The sequence below is a fragment of the Topomyia yanbarensis genome, chromosome 3, assembly GCF_030247195.1.
Source record: "Topomyia yanbarensis strain Yona2022 chromosome 3, ASM3024719v1, whole genome shotgun sequence".
Taxonomy (NCBI): Eukaryota; Metazoa; Arthropoda; class Insecta; order Diptera; family Culicidae; genus Topomyia; species Topomyia yanbarensis.
This window is the reverse complement of record NC_080672.1, coordinates 28,159,893-28,182,775: the sequence shown is the minus strand read 5'-3', so window position 1 is coordinate 28,182,775 and position 22,883 is coordinate 28,159,893. Positions and strand designations below refer to the sequence as shown.

Sequence of the window (22,883 nt, the reverse complement as noted above, 5' to 3'; positions counted from 1 at the left end):
ATTTTTATTATTTAATATCTTATCTATTTGATGAATTTTCCCTTTTTGATTTGTGCCAGGCTCTTATATCAAAAGACTCATCAACAAACCGGAATTTCTTCACTTACTACCGAGACATCATTCGGTACCAGCGTTCGCGCAAGATGCGTGATTTTTTGGATTTTAGCGTTTAACTAGCGCCAATTTGGTACGTGTTTGAAGTTATCTTTCATTAAGTTAATCTTAGTTACTGACGAGAAGAATCCGAAATAAAAAAGCCAAACTTTTTATGTTTGGCATTCTGTCCCCAGGTCTAAAATTTGGACTAATCAAAAAAAATCCCGCATGGGAATTTATTTGCATAATACACATAGGTTTTTTGTTTTATTTTTTTACGCATACTCTGACATCTCTTTTCGTTTCCCTTCATACCCTTTATCCTTGGGTCTTTTGTTAACGTTTAAGAATGGCCTCGAGTGAGGCAATTGCATAGATTAATCCAAGATCCATAACCAACGATTCTACTGATAGTTTCTACATATGGAAGGCTCGGAAAAGTATAGTTCAGTATGTGATTTATGTTATTTTATTTTCGCTTGTTTCTCTATTACCGCGCAGCCTACTAAACCAAACCATTTTCGCACTGCCCGAGAAGCGCTCAACCGAAAAGAAAAAATATGCAAAATTATATCGTTGTCTTTTCCCCACATCGCCTGCGAAGAGTAGAATCTGTCGCAGACAGTTTACTTTCTGGATGATCACCTGCAGCCGGCACGAGCCCCTTTCCAACCTGCCACGACATTAAAAACAAATTATTGCTCCCCTCAAATTTTCCAACCAACCAAGCTATCATAAAATTAAATTTTTGGCTACTTGATTGAGCCTCTCTCCGCTTCAGGCCAAGACTAATGACCGCTCACTTGGATGGGCCTACTCACCACCGTGCACTGTTTTATCTCAGCGATTCAGAGTATTTACAAAAACCAGAGTCGTTAAACCCCTTCCAACTCGGTCAGAAAATATCTGTCCCCCTGAAGACACCTCTGCTTTTTCGTGGCCGTTATCGCGTTTCCCAACCGCACCGAATCAGCGCACAAGGCGAGAAAAGGAACTGGAATGCATTTCCACATCACCTGATTTCTTCTCTTCTCCACTGGTAGGGCACTGGTAGGACGAGTGCTAACTTCGTGAGTGTACACAGTATAATTGAAATTGGTTTTTCGGAACACTGTGTACCTACCTGTAGACTTCTCGTACCCTACAACCTCACCCTCGCCTTTTAGCCGGTCTCTGGAGTCGCTGCGTTAAGGTCCAAAGAGGAATCCCGAAAGCGCAGATGCATTTTTATCGCCGCACTCGACGCGTGCCCAAAAAATATGCGAGCGCACACAGAAGGCTTCATATTTCCTCCAGATTGTTATTATGGGTGTTATCTCTCGTATGGCTGGAACTCTCGGAACCCGGTAAGCGAAGGAAACCCGAGAAAGCCCCACTGGGCATGAAGTTCGATTAGCGTTGGGTCGAGGTGCTTTTCGCCATTTTTTTCCTGCTTTTGCCGGAACCTCATGCCGATGGTCATTGCGCTTTCCGCTAATAAGACGGTTGTGGCCGACGATCGACATTCTTATGCGGGACGTGGATGGTTTGATCGTGGTACGTTTCTGGCAGAAGTGAAGTGACAATGACCCTTTCGGTGGGGGCAAGGTGTTCTGTATTTTATTTGCAATCATCATGCACCGATCGGGGTTGACGCCGCCGGCTGCTGGGTGTAATGAACACTGTAATTAGCGGGGATTGAAAATATATTGTTGTGCTATCAAAAGCCTAAAATGCTGCAATTATTTTAAATGACACACTGGGTTGCGCATCGGTGCAATAACTTACTTACGTCGCCGGACCCCTATGGAGACTAATGACTCGGAATACCAGAGCACTATAATCTGATTTTTTCTCAATTCTTCGTTTACCGAATTTGGATCGATATTTGATTGGTGGTACATTTCTCCAAATTCGGGCCCGGGTAGTTCTACCTTTTTAATTATTTTTAAGTTTCATTGTTTTATGGAATTTGTAAACAGTGGAGCGAACCGGATCCAGAAATGCAATCTGCATAACTCTTTTCGACTTAATCTTTTTTATTTGAAGTAATTTTAAACATATTTCGATAAAAATTTAAAAATAGTGCCTGACTCTGCTTCTGAAGATAGCTCTTTCGATCAGAATAGCAATCTTTCTGGCACTGATTAAAAAAATGAAAATTTTTATGCTAATCTTAAAAAGTCCACAAACAAAATGGCTATAGAGAATTGCACCATAATTGGTAAAGATCGGAAGGTGGCGTTAGGGCTCTACTACGGAGGCTGAGAGATCCTCTACTATTCGGTAAACCTTAGTATAATACCAACAGTTAATAAAATAAATAATTGTTGAAATAATATTGAAAGCACCTGTGTTATTCAAGAATAGAAACACGTTCAAAATTACCAGCAAACATAGTTTACAACTAATTGTAGATTGCTTGCAAAACGTATGATTGCACAGCTCGAATCCAGCTGTCTGTTCAACATTCAAAGACAATCAAACAGATGGGCACTGTATCAGTGAATTTTAGCAGTTAAATATTCCACCCTGATACAACAGACACCGCCCAATTAGCTATCTACCTTCACACAACAGCTGGCAGGGAACGTGCTCCGTCGATTATTCTCTAATCTTGGATCCCGATCAAAATTCATGATCGCCACAACCCATAATTCATCGGTTGCCTTGAGGATTCGGCTCCAGTGCGGATCGTTTCTAACTTCTAAGGAACCTAAGCCGATCCGCCACCGATAGGGAATCAAACACAATACTTTCCTTTCGAGATGTCTGCTAGCGACCCTACAGACGGGATCGTTGCTATTAAGGGCTCAACATATCCGGAAAATATGCGTTCAAAGTACTCACGAAATGGCACACAAGAAGACTAAAAAGTGGCTGGCCAGACAGGACCGTTGCAAAAGTATCTTTTTTCCACTCTTCTTTGTCGCATCGCTACGCTGAAAGGATAGTCCGGAACAGGGATGCCAACGGTACCGATAGATTACATTTTTTTCGGTATATTTACATTTGTACAAGCCGCACAGCCCGCTACTGCGACGTATCACTACAGCTCTTGTCAGGACGTTAGCCAAACCGAGTACATTTTCCCGTACAGCAGTAGAATACATTTTTGTTTTGCTGCTGTACTCTGACTGCTCGGTGAGAGTGTGGCGTAGTAAAGTTTGTTCTCTCGTCTTGTACATTTTTCTCTCCATAGTCAAAGGGAGAGGCCCGCACACGAAAGCGTTGATGCCGGCCGTGGCGTAAATAAGCCGCATTCATTGTCGTAATTTTTGAATAAAAATATCAAAAAGATTGAAAATATTAAAAAATGTAAAATGAGGAAAGAGAAGCTGTACCGCTCGCGTCTGCTGGCTGTACTGGGGACAGTAGTTTTTTGTCATGTTACTGCTTTGCACACAGGCAGCCGTACAGCGCTGGGCGTCCTGCACAAGCGAATGACAGCAGCATCGAGAGAGAAATGAGAATGTAGGCAGAAAAATTACAGCCGCAGAAAAGGTAGGCATTTTGCATCCTTGGTCCGGAACAAGATGCGTAACTTCCTAAAGCATAAGACTCGAAATTAGAACACAAACAGAACACCCGTACCGACATTCTAACCCAAGCCGGACTGATTAAATTTATTGTTTTCGTGCTCTGGTAAGGTTGTTTGTCTGGTACGGTCCGTCTTCACGCAACGCGAAGCCACTGAACTCCAGTTCGGTCGTTTTTTTTGCATGTCTGGTTGTATTTTGAAACGATCCTGACAGACATGTGCATCGGGAGCGCTACCAACTGCCTGGCTGATGCAGTCGACTGTCCGAGGAGCCGGAGAATGACTATCGAAAGTACATAACCGAAACACCGAAACTGCGAATGTCCCAAGTTCAGAACCTATCAAAGACAATGAGTTATTGCCCATATCGACACAGTCTAACAACCAAAATGCGAGGGGTTGAAAATACCGGGAACCCTTTCGCCTCCTTGAGTGCTTGGTAGCGTGCTGATGGAATGTGCGAATGTTGTTTTCAAGGGTCCCGGGGTTAGTGTGCAAGTTGAATGAGAAAGACAATCTGAAAAATGTTATGAAAAAAAGGAATGGAAAAAAAAAGATAAAAGGAAAAAAAGAAATAAAAAAAAAGAATAAAAACGTGATAAAGAAAAAAGAGGAAACAAGAAAAATGTGAAAATGGGAAACGTAAAAAGAAAAAAAGACAAAAGAAGGAAGGCAAAGAGGAAAAATCAAAAAAAGGAACAAAGAAAAAAAGAAAGAAAGAAAAAATGGAAAAAGGACAATAGGAAAATATGGAACTAAAGGAAAAAAGCAGAGGGAAAAAGGAACAAAGGAAAAAAGGAAATAGTAAAAAACGGAAAAAATAGGTAAACGGAAAAAATAGGTAAAAGGAAAAAAGAAAAAGGAAATAAGGTAACCCGAAAAAAAAGAAAAAGAGGAAAAAAGAAAGTTGGGAAAAGAACAAGATAAAAAAGGACAAAAAAGAAAAAAAAATGAAAACAGACAAAAGAAAAACAGAAGGAAAAAAGAATTGAGGACAAAGGAAAAAAGGAAGGAAAACAAAAACAGGAAAGCAAAAAAAGGAAAAAATAAAAAATGTAAAAGTTTGTAAATAGAATAAATGCGGAAAAGTGAATAGAAAAATAGGAAAAAAAGGGCTAAAGAAAAAGGAAAAAACAAAAAAGGAAAAACAAACAAAAGAAAAAATGAAAAAAGGTAAAGGAAAGGATAAAAGCGAAAAAGGTAAAATGGAAAATAGAAAAAAAAAGAAACGAAAAAAAGGAAAAAGGGTAGGAAAAAAATACGAATTAAAAAAATTGAGAAAGAAAACAAAACAAAGCAAAGAACAAGGAAAAAAAGTAGAAAAAGGAACAAGAAAAAAGACAACAAAGAAGAAACAGGAAAAACAAAAAAAGAAGAAAGAACGGAAGATCGCAAGAACGGAATAATGGAGGAACGAAAGAAAGGAAGCACAGAAAAATAGAAAAAATGAAAAATTGAAGAATTGAACAATGTAAGAATGAAAAAAGAAAACAATGAAAGTGAAATGGGAAGGCTAAAAAAGAAAAAGAAAGAAAGCAAAAAAGAAATGGTGCGGAAAAGTGAAAAAGGAAATTAGGACAAAAAGACAAAAGAAAAAAAAAGGAATAATGGAATAACAGACAAAAGAAAAAATGAAAAAAGCGAAAAAGGTAAAATAGGAAAAAGAGAAAAACGAAAAAATAAAGAAAAAAAGAAAGAAGGAAAACAGAAAAAAATTAAAGATTTAAGAAAAAAGGGAAACAAAGAACAAGGAAAAAAGAAACAGGGAAAAATAAATAACAGGCAAGAAAAAGGAAAAAGAGAAAAGGGAAAACGGAAGAATGGAATAACGGAAGAACAGATAAAAAAACAGTAAAATGGAGAAACAAGTAACGGAAAATAGCAAAATGCAGAAACAGAAAAACGGAAAAACGGTATAATGGAAAACAGCGAAACGAAAAAACAGTCAAATGAAAAAACACAAAGACGGAAATAAGTTAAAAGGGATAAAAATAAAAGAAGGAAGGGAAAAAAAGAAAAATGAAGGAAAATATGACGAAAGGAAAAAAGAAAGAAAGAAAAAAATAAAAAAGGAAAAAAGAAAATAAGATAAAAATTTAAAAATAATAAAGGAAATAACAAAAAAGGAAATAAGGTATCCCGACAAAAACGAAAAGCAGCAAAAAAAAATGAAAATTGAGAAAAGAACAAAAAAAGGACAAAAGGAAAAATGTTAGAAAACGGAAAAAGGAATAAAAGAAATAAGAGAAACGGGAAAGCAAAAAAAGAAAAAAAAAAACAAAATGTAAAAGAAAAGAAAGAAAACAAAATAAATGCGGAAAACAGGAAAAAGCAAAATAGGACACAAAGGGCAAAAAAGAGAAAAACAAAAAAGAAAATAAAAACAAAAAAAAGAAAAAGGTAAAAAAACAGAAAAATTGATAAAAACGAAAAAGGTAAAATGAGAAATAGGTAAAAAGAGAAACGAAAGAAGAAGAAAATAAGGAAAAAAGAAAGAAAGAAAGAAAAAACAAATCAAAAAATAAAGAAAGAAAAAAGGACGCAAAGATCAAGAAAATGAAGTAAAAAGGAACGAGAAAAAAGACAACAAACAACAAAGAAAAAGGAAAAAGAAAAAAAACGGAATAACGTAAGAACGAAAGAACAGAAAAAACGGAAGTACAAAAAACGGAAAATGGAAACAGAATAAATGCGGAAACCAGGAAAAAGGAAAATAGGACACAAAGGGCAAAAGAAAAAAGGGAAAAACAAACAGAAAATGGATAAACTCGAAAAAGGTAAAATAAGAAATAGGTTGAAAAAATAATCGAAAAAAGAAGAAAATAAGGAAAAAAGAAAAAAGAAAGACTCGAAAAATAAAGAAAGAAAAAAGTGCGCGAAGACCAAAAAATGAAGTAAAAAGGAACGAGAAAGAAGACAACAAAGAAAAATTAAAAAAGAACAAAGAATAAAAATGAAAAAGAAAATAAAAAAAGATCGGAAGAACGAAGGAACGGAAGAACGAAGGAACAGAAGAACGGAAGCACAGAAGAACGGAAGAACGAAAGAACGGAAAAACGGAAGTATGGAAGAACGGAACAATGGATGAACAGAAAACGGGAGAACGAAAGAACGGCTAAACGGAAGAATAAAAGAACGGAAAAACGGAAGACCGGAAGAACGGAAAAACAGGAGAACGAAAGAACGGGTAAACGGAAGAATAGAAGAACGCAAGAACGGCAAAATTGAAGAACAGAAAAGAAGAAAACGGAAAATGGAACAAATGAAAAATGTTAGAATGGGAAAAAGAAAACAAAGAAAGATAAACGTAAAGCAATAAAATGAAAATGATCAAAAATAAAAAGGAAAAATGAAAAAAAAGACGAATGCGAAAAAATGGAAAGGGAAAATAGGACAAAAAGGGTAAAAGAAAAAAAAGTGGAAGAACGGAAAAACGGAAGGACGGAAAACGGAAGATTGGAAGAACGGAACAATGAAAGAACAGAAAACGGGAAAACGAAAGAACGTATAAACGGAAGAATAGAAGAGCGGAAATACGGAAAACGGAAAAACGGGAGAACGAAAGAGCGGGTAAACGGAAGAATAGAAGAACGGAAGAAAGGCAAAATTGAAGCACAGAAAAGAAGAAAACGCAAAAATGGAAGAATTGAAAAATGTTAGAATGGAAAAAAGAAAACAAAGAAAGATAAACGTAAAGCAAAAAAAATGAAAAAGATAAAAAATTAAAAAGGAAAAAAGAAAAAAAGAACGAATGCGGAAAAGTGAAAAGGGAAAATAAGACAAAAAAGGTAAAAGAAAAAATAGGAAAACAAAAAAGGAAAATGTAAATGAAGAACGGAAAAAAGAGAAAATGGAAAAAAGCTAGAATAGTTAAATGGAAAATAGAAAAAAAGAAAAACTGGAAAAAAAGAAAGAATTAAAAAATTGAAACAGAAAAAAGGAAACAAAGAAAAAAGGAAAAAAATTGTGAGAAAAAAGACAACAAAGAACAAAGAAGAAAAAGGAAAAAGGAATAAAAAGAAAAAAGACCGGAATAACGGAAGAATAGAAAAACGAAAAATGGACAAACAGAAAAATTTAAAAATGTATGAATGAAAAACGGAAAAAAACGGTTAAATGAAGAAAAAACAGTAACAACGGTATAACGGAAAACGGCGAAACAAAAAAAAACGTTCAAATGGAAAAACGCAAAAACGGAAAGACGAAGAAAAAGTTAAAAGGAAAAAATAAAAAAAGGAAAGGAGAAAAGGAAAAAAAGAAAAATACAGCAAATAAAGAAGAAAGGAAAAAATGAAGAAAGAGAAAAGGGAAAAAATAAAATCAAATAGAAACAAGAAAATAAAAAAAGAAATAAGGAAAAAATTAAAAAGGAAAAAATGAAAAAATAATAAACTGGAAGAAGGAAAAACTGAAAAAACGAAAAATAACAAAAAGGGGTATTTATTATTGATTATTACGGCTTCATTAGAGAACGTTTTTACATTATTTCAGTACACAGTTGTGATTTGCTTGTTGAACACTTTTTACTGCCCCTGTCATCTTATTGCCAAAATCTGATATCAAATTTGCTATGACAATCAATCTGACAACAGTTGAAGATGTGAGCAGATAAATTTACACGCCTAACAACTTCTTCCTTGGAGAATTTTTGGTGTCAGTCGTTACAACTAGCGAATCAAATTCGTTAGTTGGACAGAAATGGTAGCCCAACTAGCGAACGGTGACTGCATACCGAAATATTTTCATTTCGACTAGTATGCGCCCCAGAACGGTTGGAACTCTCCTATGACAAGCTGGAGAACGTCGGCTGAGGGGCACAGAAAAAAACCCTCCAACAAGAGATAATCCACACAGAGGGATAAAAAAGAGATAGGAGATAGAAAAAAGAGATGTGAGAAGAGCTACTTAGTCTAGAAGAAGGAAATAAGGAATGAGAAGATAAAGAAGGGGAAGTAAAAGGTGAAACACTGAGAATATATTCGTAAATCGAAGAGAATTAGTTCCATGCAAAAAATATTCGTGAAGTATACGAATTTTTCGTAGGTCTACAGAAACACGGTGCTGGGTCATTAGGCCGAAAGGCGGTAGGCCGAATATCGTTCGCCCGAATGGGTCATTAGGCCGAATGGGTCATTAGGCCGAATGGGTCATTAGGCCGAATGGGTCATTAGGCCGAATGGGTCATTAGGCCGAATGGGTCATTAGGCCGAATTGGTCATTAGGCCGAATGGGTCATTAGGCCGAATGGGTCATTAGGCCGAATGGGTCATTAGGCCGAATGGGTCATTAGGCCGAATGGGTCATTAGGCCGAATGGGTCATTAGGCCGAATGGGTCATTAGGCCGAATGGGTCATTAGGCCGAATGGGTCATTAGGCCGAATGGGTCATTAGGCCGAATGGGTCATTAGGCCGAATGGGTCATTAGGCCGAATGGGTCATTAGGCCGAATGGGTCATTAGGCCGAATGGGTCATTAGGCCGAATGGGTCATTAGGCCGCATCGGTCGTTAGGCCGAATGGGTCATTAGGCCGAACGGGTCATTAGGCCGAATGGGTCATTAGACCGAATGGGCCATTAGGCCGAATGGGCCATTAGGCCGAACGGGCCATTAGGCCGAATGGCTCATTAGCACCTACTCGACAAGACCATTCCGAAAATACTCATATTGTTAAGCTGCGGGCCATAAGGAGTCCAGACCCATCTCTTCCATCTTTCGGAAAATCTACTAAGTTTTTTGCATTCAAAATGATTTGGAATATTTTTTGCAAAAACCGTGTTAATTGCGAAATCCGTGCAAAAAAACTTCCAAAAATATTCTGTCTTTTGCTGAGAGTTTTTTTACGTGGATTTTCGAATTAACGCGTTTTTTACGCGGACTTTCCAATTAACGCGGTTTTTACGCGGAATTTCCAATTAACGCGTTTTTTTCGTGCGATTTTTTTACGCGGTACGAATCGCCCGCGTAAAAAATCTGGGTGTAGTGCTAATGACAAAAAAATGGAACAATGACACAAATTTCGAAACTACTTTGATATGAAAGATGATTGCAGTTTCCGCCAAACCTTCGACTACGTTCAGCTTGTCCCTCATCGCAGACAAGCTATTGTAAACAATTTCAGTGTCAAGTGTTCTGCTGCCGCCTGGTCCGATAACTCGAACCGAAACCCAAACAGTTGTCCAATTACAATTTGTCTTGCACCTGTTCACCGTCGACGACGCCACCGCCGCCGCCACGGCCATGGTCAACATCTCCGTAAATATTGAACCAGGCACACTCCGCGGCGGTCACATTCTACGGACACGGACCTCACGCTTCACTCCGCAGTCGCATTCACAAGTCCAGTCAGTCAGGCAAGAGCGCCAAGATCCATGTACTGAACCTATACCTACATATAATATGCTAAACTGCAGCAGTTTTATTTTCGTTTCGCGCCCGCGAATTGCAAAACAAAACTTCGTTAGAAGAACCGAATGGACGGGGAAAACAATGAAAATAAAAGTCTCCCTTTTGGTGCACTTTTTGGATAAGTGCGCGCCCTGATGGAATCGAATCATTTCAAAGTTTTACGTCGAATGAGTTCAACTTTCTAATTCGAACAATATGTTTGTCCAATTAATTAATCCTCAAGTTTCAATTTATTCTTTACAAAATAAAAAATCTACACACTATCTGCCAGCTTTTTTGAATTGTCAACAGCTGAGATCTCAGCAAACAATGAATTTAGTGTGAATTTGTTTTGATATACTCGTACCAATCAGCGGCTTGAGGCACGAGAAGGTTCTTTGGTCGCTAACTCAAAAAAAGGACAGAGAACAGGTAGGTATTATTCAAAAAAATCAATTGCAGAAAATTAATTATTTAAATCACTTTCACTGGCCAGCAGTGGTATTATGAAAAAAGTTTTCTGCATATGATCCAATCACATCATGCAAACAACTTAATAACCATTTCAAAATGACTGACCTAGCAGTAGATTCCGAAGCCATTTATCCGTCGGAATTGACGCGTGTATCATAATTTTACTTACTTGGGTTTATTACATAAATTTGTTGGGTATCTCAGAAGAGAAGTAATCTTTAAAGGCATCATATAAAAACATGATGAAAAATTCGATTCCAGCTAGGCGTCACATTAGTTACCAGACTTTGAACTGCATCGTCAGCAAGCAACAGCAGAACATCGGCACAATAAAAAAAAGATACCCGAATGATGGCTAATTTTTATTAGCCCCCTCTACGAATGTTATCAAAAAACGCAGACCTCAAACTAATATCGAGAACAGTAACAAACATCGAACCAAAGAACCCGTACGTCGAGAGGAAATGTTGTTCGCCACCTTTTTTCCTTATTATTGGATTATTGTAGCTTCTTGCCAATGAACTCGCCGCTGATCTCGTCCACAACGGCAGGTGCGGTGACGGCGGCGGTACAGGACACCCACTGAACGTGTGGCTTCTAACTTCGTCCCTTCTCTTCTTCATCATACATCATCGCGCACTGTTCGGAATTCTGGAAAATCCTCATTAGGCTGCGCCCAAGGTGTAGTTTGATTCCAGGTACTGCAACTTTGGCAGTAACTGTTTAGTCTAATGAGCTGCAACTTTTCATCTACAGCTAACAACCAACAGTGTTCGCTGTGATCAGATATATACAATACGGTGAAGTGACATTTTTCAACATCGTACCACCTTTGGACTCTAAACACCTTGGCCGTGACAGTTCGAGAGAACGCGTGCCGGTAAAACAACACTTAGCAAACGGCAGCTTATCGATATTGACCCATCAACAGCTTGTGGTTGATGTCTGGGGAACAGCAGTTGGGCAGGGTGGGGGAAGGCTCACACACGCGACGATCCGCGGGTACGGTAGACCAATTGCCAATCGTTTTGGAAAAGTAAGCACGAGCCGTACGAATTAACTCTTTATAGTCATCTGGACTGGCCGCCGCTGCCGCGCCAATGCGCGCTGGGCTTAGCAGCACTAAAACATTAACGAACCCACCAATTAAAACAGGGGGAAAATTCAGACCCGAAAAAAAACTGGCTGGTTTCTTGCTAGGATGGTTCAGCTAAAAAGTGGTTTGAACGACATTAGACTTACCTTTTGAATGCTGCAGCGAAGTAGGTTGTGCCATTAAAGTCTCGGCTATCTGGAAGAAACGAAAGAAAGTTTGAACGGTTCATTAGTCAACGGTAACTATTTTGTTCTTACGACGGCGAATTTCAGGCTAGTTGAAGCTTGATCTGTCAGTGGAGATTTGAAGTATCCAAAGAATTTCTGCCAACCCGGAAGAAATTTCATTTATGAATTACACTTAAAAATTTTTATAAACTAGACATCAAGCTCAGTCGAACATTCCAGCACCAACACCAAGTGTAGCACCAACTTCGCCGGTGTAGTGCGAAGTCGAAAAACAAAATGCCATTGTTAATATATTTGCTTGAGACTAAAACTGATTCAATTTCGGATTCTAGCAGCTGTCAAACAGTTCGTTGGAAACTTTTTTTGAGCCTAGTGATGTACCATTGAATTAAACTCCTAATCTAAAATATATTTCGGATTCGTTCACACCCCTGCTGTTTTGTGGGAACTCAACTTAGTTCAATAAAAACTTTTGTTGCAAACAACTAACCTGGGCTCCTTTCTAGATTCTTAAACAGAAGTAACCATTAGTGATAATCTGCTCCTGCTCTCGCTAAAAAATGGAAACAATTACGATTTCACCAGATTGAAGCTGAAATTAACAATTCAACATAGACATCCAATGGCACTTGAGCATATTACCGTCCTTAACTCTAGGTCATTTTAAACAAAATAAGATTCACTTTTCGAGTATGCTATGCAATAATAAATAATTCTATTCGACCGACTCGGCTTGAACGCAAAAATTAAATGTCAATTTTCAGCTCACTGGCGAATTGTCCACATTGCCAACTTAGATCGAGTAGAAGAAATTTTGTTTGAATTCACCACCATAACCGATCCTTGGGTGGGGGCAAACGAAAATTTGTATTTAGTGACGGCCCGTGCACGTGCTCTCCTTATTTAATCAAAAAGTGGTTAAATAGAATAATGATTGTATTTCGCATCAATATAATTAAGTGTTGTTTATAACAATCTGTTGGGGATGTCCGATAAGCTGTTTCGTTCATCTTATACATTCGGTGGTGTAATCAAAAATTGACTTGGAGGGTTTGGCTGAATATGTTGATAGCCTAAGAGCTTTTCATGTTTAATGTTAATTTTATAGATGTATATTGAAAATTTGAAAGAAAAAAAAAACAGTTCGAACAATAATTGTTCAATTCTGAAAAGATCAGCAAATTTGAAACTACTACGTTCACAGCCCCCCATTCAATAGAAAAAAATGAAAAAACCGGATAATGATTCATAGCCGCGTCTCAACGAAATTTTAAACGATTTTTTGGAAATGATCACAACATTTGTCTAGTTTCAGGAGCCGGACCTATGTTTCCAGAAAGTACCGGAGTTCCGGATATATTGTTGAAAATACTGAGGTTGCCTTGCTTCCCCATAGAAAACAGATTGATCATAATTTCAAAAAACAACTAGTTGATTTTTTTATTACCGACTGGTTTTTATTGAAAACAATAACCTAATAACAGACCGTACAGAAGGTACCATGATTAAGGAGCACTTTGAGTTGCTATTTAACGAAAAAAAAAGTAGAGAAGGCACAAACAGAATGAGAATTGGGGATGATGAACATGTTAAAAGTTCACTCACTAAAGAACAGTATGGCCGTTCGGAAGGACGGAATGCTGGCTGAACTTTGAAAAGTCGGGAGTGATCGACTGTACGAAGCAATCAACTGCGTGATAGGGAAGATCTGGGTTGAGAAAGAAATGCCTTCGATTTTGCTTGGATGTTTTCCCATAGGGCATATGAGGCATTCCTTCTTCAACCCAGATCATCCCAATCACGCAGTGGATTGTTTCATACAGCCGACCACTCTCGACATTTAGAAGTTCGGCCGGCATTCCGTCTAAGGCTACACTATCTACGAAAAGGGTAATAACACTGTATTGATTGTAATAAAATTGATCCTCAATGTACCTGCAGCTATAAGCTACTCTCTCTTTTCTGTTAAGAAGACTACGCTCGTTGGCTGAATCCTTCGTCAACGAATACCAAAGTGGGTTACGAGAAGGACGGCCAACGACAGACCAGATATTTACCCTGCAATAAACTCTGGAAAAATATTGGAAATAGAACATACGGGCTCACCATCTGTTGCGGATTTCAAGGTGGTGTGCGATTCATTGGAACTAAACCAACTCTGACAGATAATGCTGAAACATGGATTTCTGACAAAACTAATTAATCTAATCCAGTATCATAGGATATGTCAAAATCAAACTTCAAAACAGACGGAGAGGTTTCCGACTCGTTTGTGACATCCGATGGGTTGAAGGAGGGGATGCAGTCTCAAATGTATCGTCCACATAGCATATATCTGTGCTGTACGAAGACGTGCACAACCATCATCATGAGACTTCACATATTTCTTAACTTCACGGACGATATCGGCGTCATTAGCGTTGATCGCAGAGCAGTGGAAAAGACTTTTTTTAAGATTCGGTCTAGCTATAAACTCTAACAAGATGATGTACATGGCAGCTGATTGAGAGTAAGGCAGTTCAAACGACATTGATTCCGAGGTGGAAATCGATAAGATACGTATAAGGCTTTTCATGAATTCATATTTCTTGGAACACTTGGAACATACTAACAATGATGGTAACCACGAGGTGAAAAGATGTATTGCGGCTGCGAACTGGACTTTCTATGGTTTGCGTAATCAGCTAAAGTCCAGTACGCCGCATATGCGCACAAAACTTGCTCTATCGCTCATACTACCGGTTGTTCTGTACGGCTATGATACATGTGAGTTGAGGAGGGCAGACTGTCGAGTGCTCGAGAGAACAATTCGGCATTCAATACTCACACTAGAAAATGACCACAGAACCACAAGCTGTACCAAGTATACAAACATGCTGCGATTGGAAGGCCGATAAAATATGGCAGACTACAGTGTGCTGAACATGTAGTGCGAATGCCAAAAGAGAAACTAGCTAAAGTAATGTTCAGCAGAGAACCTGGAGAAGGTCGTCAAGTTTTGGGCAGACCCCGCCCTCGACTCCTTGCGAATAGAAAAAATATTCATTCAAAAATCCATACTATTCCACGCCCCTGTGCAGAAAATTCTCAAGGGAGAGATTTTTATTTTTTTCGTTCCTTATTTGAGGAAGGTATATAATTCCTAGAATGAACGAACACAAATGATACACGGTTATATACAATAGAACTTATACACGCGAAGTTACATACACGTTAGCACCAGCCCCGCGAATACCGTGTGTTGCCTGATGCTACCACCAAAGGCCAGAAGCGCTAGCTATGTTTCATATGCTTAAGGTCTGTTTACATGAACAGTACAATATCGTTTGAAATTGGCATGGAAAATGATTAATTACTAACAATATATGAAAAACCATGCTTTTTTGGCATCCCTTTTCCCCATAAAATTCGAACGCTTTTACCACCTGAGACCCAGTTGAACGCATCAAAATTAAGTTTGTTTACATTCGACAAGTTTCAACACGAGTTAACAACATTGGCTCGTTGCAATATGGACGCTGCTTAAAGCGCATTCGCTGTCATTTTTTGGCAACTAGCCGAGTCTAGAAGCCAGCATATGTTGGCTTCACTCATTTTTTAAACAAACCTCAAAACATTCGCCGTCTTGGTTAGCACACGCGACGTGCAAACGCACACGCGATCGAACACGATAACGTACAAACGCTCGAGCCCTTCGTGATGATAAGCGCGATCGCGAAGTCCCTGCGCCTGCACATATCTGAACCGTACAATGAATATCACATTCGGAATCACGGCCCGCTGTAATTAGCCTTAAGCAGTACTATAGTGGGTGACATTTCCCGTCTTGTCTGTAATTGTAGTGAGTGATTTTGACGAGAAACCCTTCCGAGAGCCTAGCTTAACAGCTCCAGTAGGAAAAAAAATCGTTTTCAAAGGGAGACATCAAAATAATTCGAAACAATAAGTATGAGTCACACAGCGTTAGTCGTGTTTGATAGTCGAAATAAAAAATCGGCTCGAAATTTACATTGACATTTGTTTTAACCCTAGAACGTTGCACTGGGGTACAAATGTACCCCACACCTTCTTTGGAGCCGTATGAAGACGAGAACGCGGCATTTACCGACCTGGGACCCTAATCATAACTCAATTTAGAGTTCATTTTTAATCATTTAGAGTTCGTTTTAATCATTTATTCAATTTCATCAATTTAGAATTCGTTTTTAATCATTTATTCAATTAGTATAATTTAATTTTAAAGTAGAAAAAAATGTTCTAATTTTTGCTGATTTTTATGGTTTATTTTTCACAGTTTTTCAAAACAATGGCTCGCAGGTATAATTTGCGCACAGTAACTGCTGTAACAGTAACGTTACGTGTTACCAATGTATTACTGGTCAGAAATATTTTTTTCATTTAAATTTCCACCCCATTTCGTGGTATTTTCCATAACCCTATTCTTAAACTCTCTCCCAAACAATTGCACTTTTTCAAAATATCGAAATTCCACTTTAAACCGTCTCTAGACTATTCTTTCAAATTTTAGAATCATTTGATTTTTTTTTCAAATCGGTTGAAAATTCGCATAGTTATAGTAATTTTTGTGAATAAAGTCAAGACCGCGATTTTTTCAGTTTTTTTTGTTTAAACCAATTTATGCATCATTGATTCAAAAAAATCTGTACTCTCACTTACACAGCTGTTTTTGCAATTAAAAAAACGAAGAAAATGATGTATCATACATTTTGTTTGTTTGCATTTTTACCTGCAAAAATTGTGATCAAACGCGTGGGGTACATTTGTACCCCAGTGCAACGTTCTAGGGTGGAAAACGCAAGTGCAACGTTCTAGGGATAATAAAGAAGGGCCAAGGGTCAGTGAGTCCAAACGGCAAAATGGTTCTACTAGTGAGGCTGGCTTAGGCCTGTCACTATTAGGATCGGATACTGATGAGACGAAATCGAAACGAAAATTCCACAATTCAAATAATTAATTGTATGGTTGATCCGCTGGCAAGGTAGGGGAGACCGGGTCAATTAAATATACGGATTTCGTTTTTTAGACCATAAGTCAATTGATATAAGCAGCGAATATCCGCATAACTTTCTAAACCTACTAATACTACTCGTTAATTAAGCGCAAACGTAATACATTCATACTTCCTGTGTCACAGATTCGTTTGACAGAAACCCAGTGAATACAATCGCTAGACTATTTTATGCGAAGAAATATTATCCTTGTGGTGGACCTGTGGGCCTGCGTACTCCAATCGGACAACATTAGATATGAGACGACACCATATACTGATGTGGCGCTAAATGCCTATCAAACTTAGTAGGCTGTTTCAAATGGAAAGCCCTTCATCCTACCATTGCTGAGAACGGATCACATCACTCCTTTATTGGGCTGGATTTAGGATGGATGAGACAGGGTACCTTGGCACAGGGCCGTAGCGTGGCCGTTTTACTCCCCTTTCTTGTTTATTGTAGCTTTCTTTTTGAAATAGACCCTCGAAAAATAATTTAGTGTGTATATCGAAATGGCACCCTTTTTGTTTCGATTGTAGAGGTTTCAACATTAGAGTGATTTGCCTGTTTTCGGGTTGCAAGCTTGTGACTTGCCGGTGTTTTCGCTCACTCCTGGACAATCGCTTTCTTCAGCACCTCGAGGCTGCTGATTTTTTTACTTTGAATAAATCATTGGATTCGCGTCTGATGAATACAAGAGCTATTGTGTTGTCGTAATGGAGCTCAGAACCTTGGTTTTCAGCCATTCTTGGTTCACTTGCGCTTGGTGAGATGGTGCCGAGTCTTGTGAAAACGTCCATTGTCTGTGACCGAAATTTTTGTCTGCTCACGATTTCAAAGCAACCTGCAATTTGATAGACATTTCGTCGTGGATTTCGTTCAAGTCGCTGCTTCATTTTTCATACCATCTCACGTGACGTTGCAGTCTTTTGATGATCACCTCCATTGCTTTTGTGAGCTGATAAATAATACTCCGAACTGTCGAGTGCCGGACCCTGTACTCTTTCACCCATGTTTTTGCGCATGCGAATGAAACGAAGGAGCTTTAATGATCTGTTGCTGATCAAGGTTTTTACAAATTCTTCATGCCAGTTGACAAGAAAATAAGATAAATGACAACATGTTTGCACCACTTCTGACTTGTCTTTCTATTTATTGCATCTCCCGTCTTTTTTTCGTATTCTTGAAGTGTTCATTTCACGTCGGGTTCTGGCTCGTGTATGAATGAACTCTCCTTTCAAGACCCAGCTGATGGTAAAATGGATGTCGAACAAGATTCGCTATTAAAGACTCCGACATCCCGTTTAAAATCATACAGATTGAGCTCGGTTGGACCTGATCTTCTATCAGGTCGAGAATAATTCACTAATTATTATAAATTCAAAAAACTGACGTAGAAATATCCAATCGTGACAGATATTTGGAAATTCGCCGCGATAAGCTCAGAATTTTCACATTCTGTCTAAAGCAAGCAAATGACATTACTGGCGACAAACTTTTCCTGAAGGACTACCGCGTTTACATGCCTACTCGCAAAGTTGAGATCGACGGTGTGGTCACCGATTCGAGTTGTCCATACGTAGATCTAGTGAAGCATAGAGTTGGCTTGCTCCAGTGAGCGAAGATTATGAATGGCAATCGTAGTGGATGGAACTAAATTGTGTGTCGCTTAAAACTTGTATCGGGTACCGTTGGAAAGGAATGCTTTGCATTTAATTACGTCTTCTTCGACAAGGATCGCCTACCTGTTCGGCCATTTGTACCGCGCGTCATGCATTGCACTAAATACAAGCAAATGAAGCATAGTAGCAATAAGGCTTGGTGTGACAATTTCGCAGAGAGTCATTAGTATGACTCTTGCATTAGTAACAGTGACAGAAAACAATATACCTGAAGAGCGTCTGTTCTTCATGTTAGCGACTCAAAACAGTGTTTAATAAAAAACGTGCGCTTGAAGGAGAAATGAGTTATATGCTAGACGGCAACCCAATCATGAGGCTGAGTATCCCAGTTCTGGTAAGGCAGCATACTGTTTCCCCAACCAACAGCCCCGGAAATGTTTCTGGGTGAATCGAGAGCAAAGAACACGATGATGAGGAGACAGGGTAAACGGTTAAAATGTGAAAAGAAAGTTAGTAAACCGCTAACTTATGGAAGCTAATATTTATAGAATGAAGCAGATTAGAGCCTATCGTCAACGGGCTAATCAGCATGGTGCCAGGATTACCGGACAGCTAAACGGCAATTGGGCTAGTATAGTCCCCGGTATACTACTGAAAGGTTAGGTTATACAGTAAAGACCAGTTTGTGTCAGCCCCTTGGTGATTTTTAGGCTGATAAAACGGGGACATTGACAAAATCGGGTCATATATTTTTATCTTTTTAATAAATTGAAGCTTAGAACATTTTTCTTTTGTCTCTAGATATAGCCTCATAACCTTTCTGTTTATCTAGTTTAAATTTCCCTTAAGGGGGTCTGACAGCGCAAAATTTAAAAAAAAAATTTAAATTTTTATTTTTGCAAATATCAGATCTCTAAGATAAAAAAATATGCTCAAGAAAGGATTTACTCGAAATCAACTTGGTTCGTCTGCTAGAGCCCATCAAACTACCAACTATCAATTTTCATATAAGGCTTACAAAATCGGATCAAAAAGCTGATAAAATCGGGGGCTGATAAAATCGGATGCTGATAAAATCGTGTATTATGGTTTCCTCAAAAATTATTTTCCAAATTTCGACAATCTATCACAACTTTCAACAAGTAGCAATTGCTATCTGTGAAACATATCAATCTTGCAGCTTTGTTTTATTTACAAAATCTATGCGAATGCTTAGAAAAATATTTGCTGGATGTAAATCAATTTCTTAATCTAAAAAAAATTCTAAATCACCGTAGGTTTCAGTAGAATATTCATAAAGCAAAAATGTTAAATGTTATTTTATGGCTGTTGTTTGACTATAGCAATAATAAATTTAAAAAAAATATTATAAACGCATTAGACTTGAAGACTTTTGTATCCAAAAAAGTTTGATGGAACGTATTCAAAATTAAACAAATTTGTTAAACCAGTAGAACATGTGCCAATTGTTTGTTAAAATATTACTTTGGTTAAAAACCAGTTAGTATGAAGAAAACTGATACTTTTTCAAATAACTATCCAAAATACCTGTCAGAATCCAGTTGAAAATGAAATTTTGGCATCACTGGTTGAGAAAACATGGAATGCGGTTACGCTAAAAATGACAGCATCTATAATTTCACCAAATTAATCGTTGAAAAAGTGACCTCAACCAACATTTTGGTGGTATTTAGGGGCATTCAAACAACAAATCCATGTTGCGATTGATTTGTTAAATTGTTACTAACGAACAAGAAATAAATTAAGATTTTCGATTACGAGCTGAATTTTCGTGCTACGTGGAGCATTTAACATGTTATTTTTTAAAATAACTTGTTCCAATCAACAATTCGATGTGGTGAATATGAATTAGCTGAAACGATTGTGTCTCGGTTGAGACTGACAGCATTGCATGTATTGATCCAAAAATAATAATTTCATTATTTTGATATTATCACGGAGAGCAAAACCAACAGTGACCAATTAGTTTTTTCCCACAAATTAAGTTTGTAAAATTGCAATTAGTTAAAATTGAAAAAAATTGAAAAAAAAAATAATAAAAAAGTAATAAGAATTTAAAAGTTAAAATTGTGATGAATCTCTCCGTGTAATAAATAACCCTTTGCCCCTTCTTATGGTACCAAACATATTTAAAACGTCTTCGAAAAATCGTTTAATTTAAATAGATCGAAGTTCACTGCAAACACTACTCAGTTTGGGTAATGCACTTTAACTTCAGTCTCTTCGGGTATACCCGCAATGACACGGCAGACATTCCGCCTAAATTCAGAACATTTTGGGTCAGTTGTTTACAAATATCGAACGTTAACACCTTCACAAGCTGCCCAATTCATTACAGCCTACACTCGTTCGAACACAAACACAAACTAACTGCATAAATTCATCGCCATCTCACAAATTTGTAGCGCTCTAATCGAATGAATCCGTCACCCTTCCAATGTTCACTGCTCGCGACAGCTCACTTCCCTGAGGAAAGCCTACCAAAATCCTACTCCAGCCCGAGCTCACCGCTACACTGTGTTGGCAGCTCACCGTCATCTCACTACCCATACCAATCAAATCGTGTTCATTCGCACTACAAGTACGCAAAATAGCACCACTACCATCGCACCGAAGTAAATAGATACGACGTCCCCCTCTGTAATGAAGCTTAGCCTACTGCTGCTACTGCTACCTCGGGTGGTGTTGGTGACGGTCGGCCATATTACCAAGCGCGTGATTATCGTCGCTGTCGCCGTACTCATCAATGCATGCAAAGCAATGTCACAGACGGCGGAGGCAAGTGGAGCAGCTCAGCTCACAGAATTTTAGAAAGCCGGCTCAATTACAGGAGGATGGGATGTCGAGTGAGACGAGTACGAGTGACTTACTCATCGTCAGACCGTCATCGCCGTCGTCGTCGGTTCTGCCGTAATCGCGGTCACGCACCCGAATCGATGCATTATTATCACAGATTTCTCGCACACTTCAGGGTTGGTTGGCCGCCTGCGTTGTGATGATGCGTGTAGTAATCATATACTATGCTATGCTAGGCAATAGGGGCAGCAGGGGGAGGTAAGAAGTGTAGTGATGATCGATGACGATGACGAGGGATGACATGAGGGATTGCTCTTTTTTCGTGGAAAACCTTCCACTAAAATGTGTAACAAAACGGTCATGATCACTTACTCAATTCAGTTAATTTTTGTGCGGGCGGGTATTTATTTTGTCTACAGACCCACCACTTTGCGTAACTATTCTGCACGGAAGGAAAAGTGCGGTTGTCTTCGCAGGTAAAGCTCACAGAGAACGTCAACCAAGTAGGCACAGAAATGTAGTCGACCACGTACCTGTTGCAGCACTATAGGAATTCATTCTAGGAATAGGAACTACGGAAATGATTTGCAGCGATGCACCGAAACAACCGATTGTTTTTGATAACGACGATCACGGACGTTCCAAAGCGAAGGAATCGATCAAAAGGTTTGGCTATTTTAACCCAAAAAATAATCAAACTATTGAACTCAGTATGGAAAACACGAGTACCCGGTTTGATTTCGCGAATAACTTAAAATGGCCCGATGGTGTAAATGTGAGAGTGTATTTGGTACCGGTTCCTTCGAACCGCTCCTGTATCCCCAATCGGGTCTTTCCTCACCGAACCCCTCGGGATACCCAAATGAACATCAGCGCTGGTAGCCAACAGAGCTCTTCTACTGCAGCCCCACGTTGGTATTGCTGATGAAAAAATATAACGAAAAAAAATCACAAACAGAAGGTTCCACTCCAACACATTGATACCCGGGCCAGAGCGACTCTGCACAAACTAGCCACAATCTTCCACACAATCATTTTTTGTTTCGGCAAAGGTTGTATCCTAACCCAGGAAACCGGGGGGAACCCACCTCGGTTGCATATGTGTTCTGTGCATGTGTTTGGTTGGTACTCGATGTAGCAAGAACTGCATGTGATTCGTCGAGGTAGCACACCTTCGTCGCACCTGCAGGGATAATCCTTTGCACCCGAAGGGCCACAAGCAGAACGGCAGCAGCCTGCGAATGTTTCTCACCAGGGCACACTTTTCCTCTTCCGTAATTCGATTTGAATTGAAACCGAACTGGTACACGACAGAGAATTTAAAATCACCACACTTCTGGAAATTTTCCAACCGGTTCAATCGGTGGGCGGTATTGAGCCGTACTAGTGTGTAGTCCGGAGAAAAAATACAATCTTGGACTTTCTCTCTCTTTTTCGAAATATAACTACTCATTGTCGATCCTATAGAATCATAAAGCAGCTACTAATATTCGCTTCCCACTATATATCGACGCACCAATCCAACCTAAGCGGGTGGCGACGGTGTGGTTGCATACCACCCCAAAAAAATCAACCAACACGCATCTATGAATGGGTTTGGAAAGGGGGTAACCGGCGCGCGTGTCGCGCCTTTGCCCACAGCGTATGTACCACGCTAATCTAAGTAGTCGTGCAA

At 38.8% G+C, this 22,883-nt stretch overlaps 1 protein-coding gene across 1 annotated transcript in view; it reads right to left on the bottom strand.

The window, feature by feature from the left end:
- LOC131693518 (insulin-like growth factor 2 mRNA-binding protein 1) overlaps positions 1–21,960 on the bottom strand; it is a 221,535-nt gene extending 199,575 nt beyond the window's left edge. The window contains exons 1-2 of the mRNA XM_058981417.1: positions 21,742–21,960; positions 11,719–11,767 (exon numbers count right to left, since the gene is read on the bottom strand). Coding sequence (XP_058837400.1) covers positions 11,719–11,767; positions 21,742–21,766 — 74 coding nt within the window. The 5' untranslated portion in view covers positions 21,767–21,960. The remainder of the gene's footprint in view (positions 1–11,718; positions 11,768–21,741) is intronic.
- Positions 21,961–22,883: the final 923 nt, after the last annotated feature.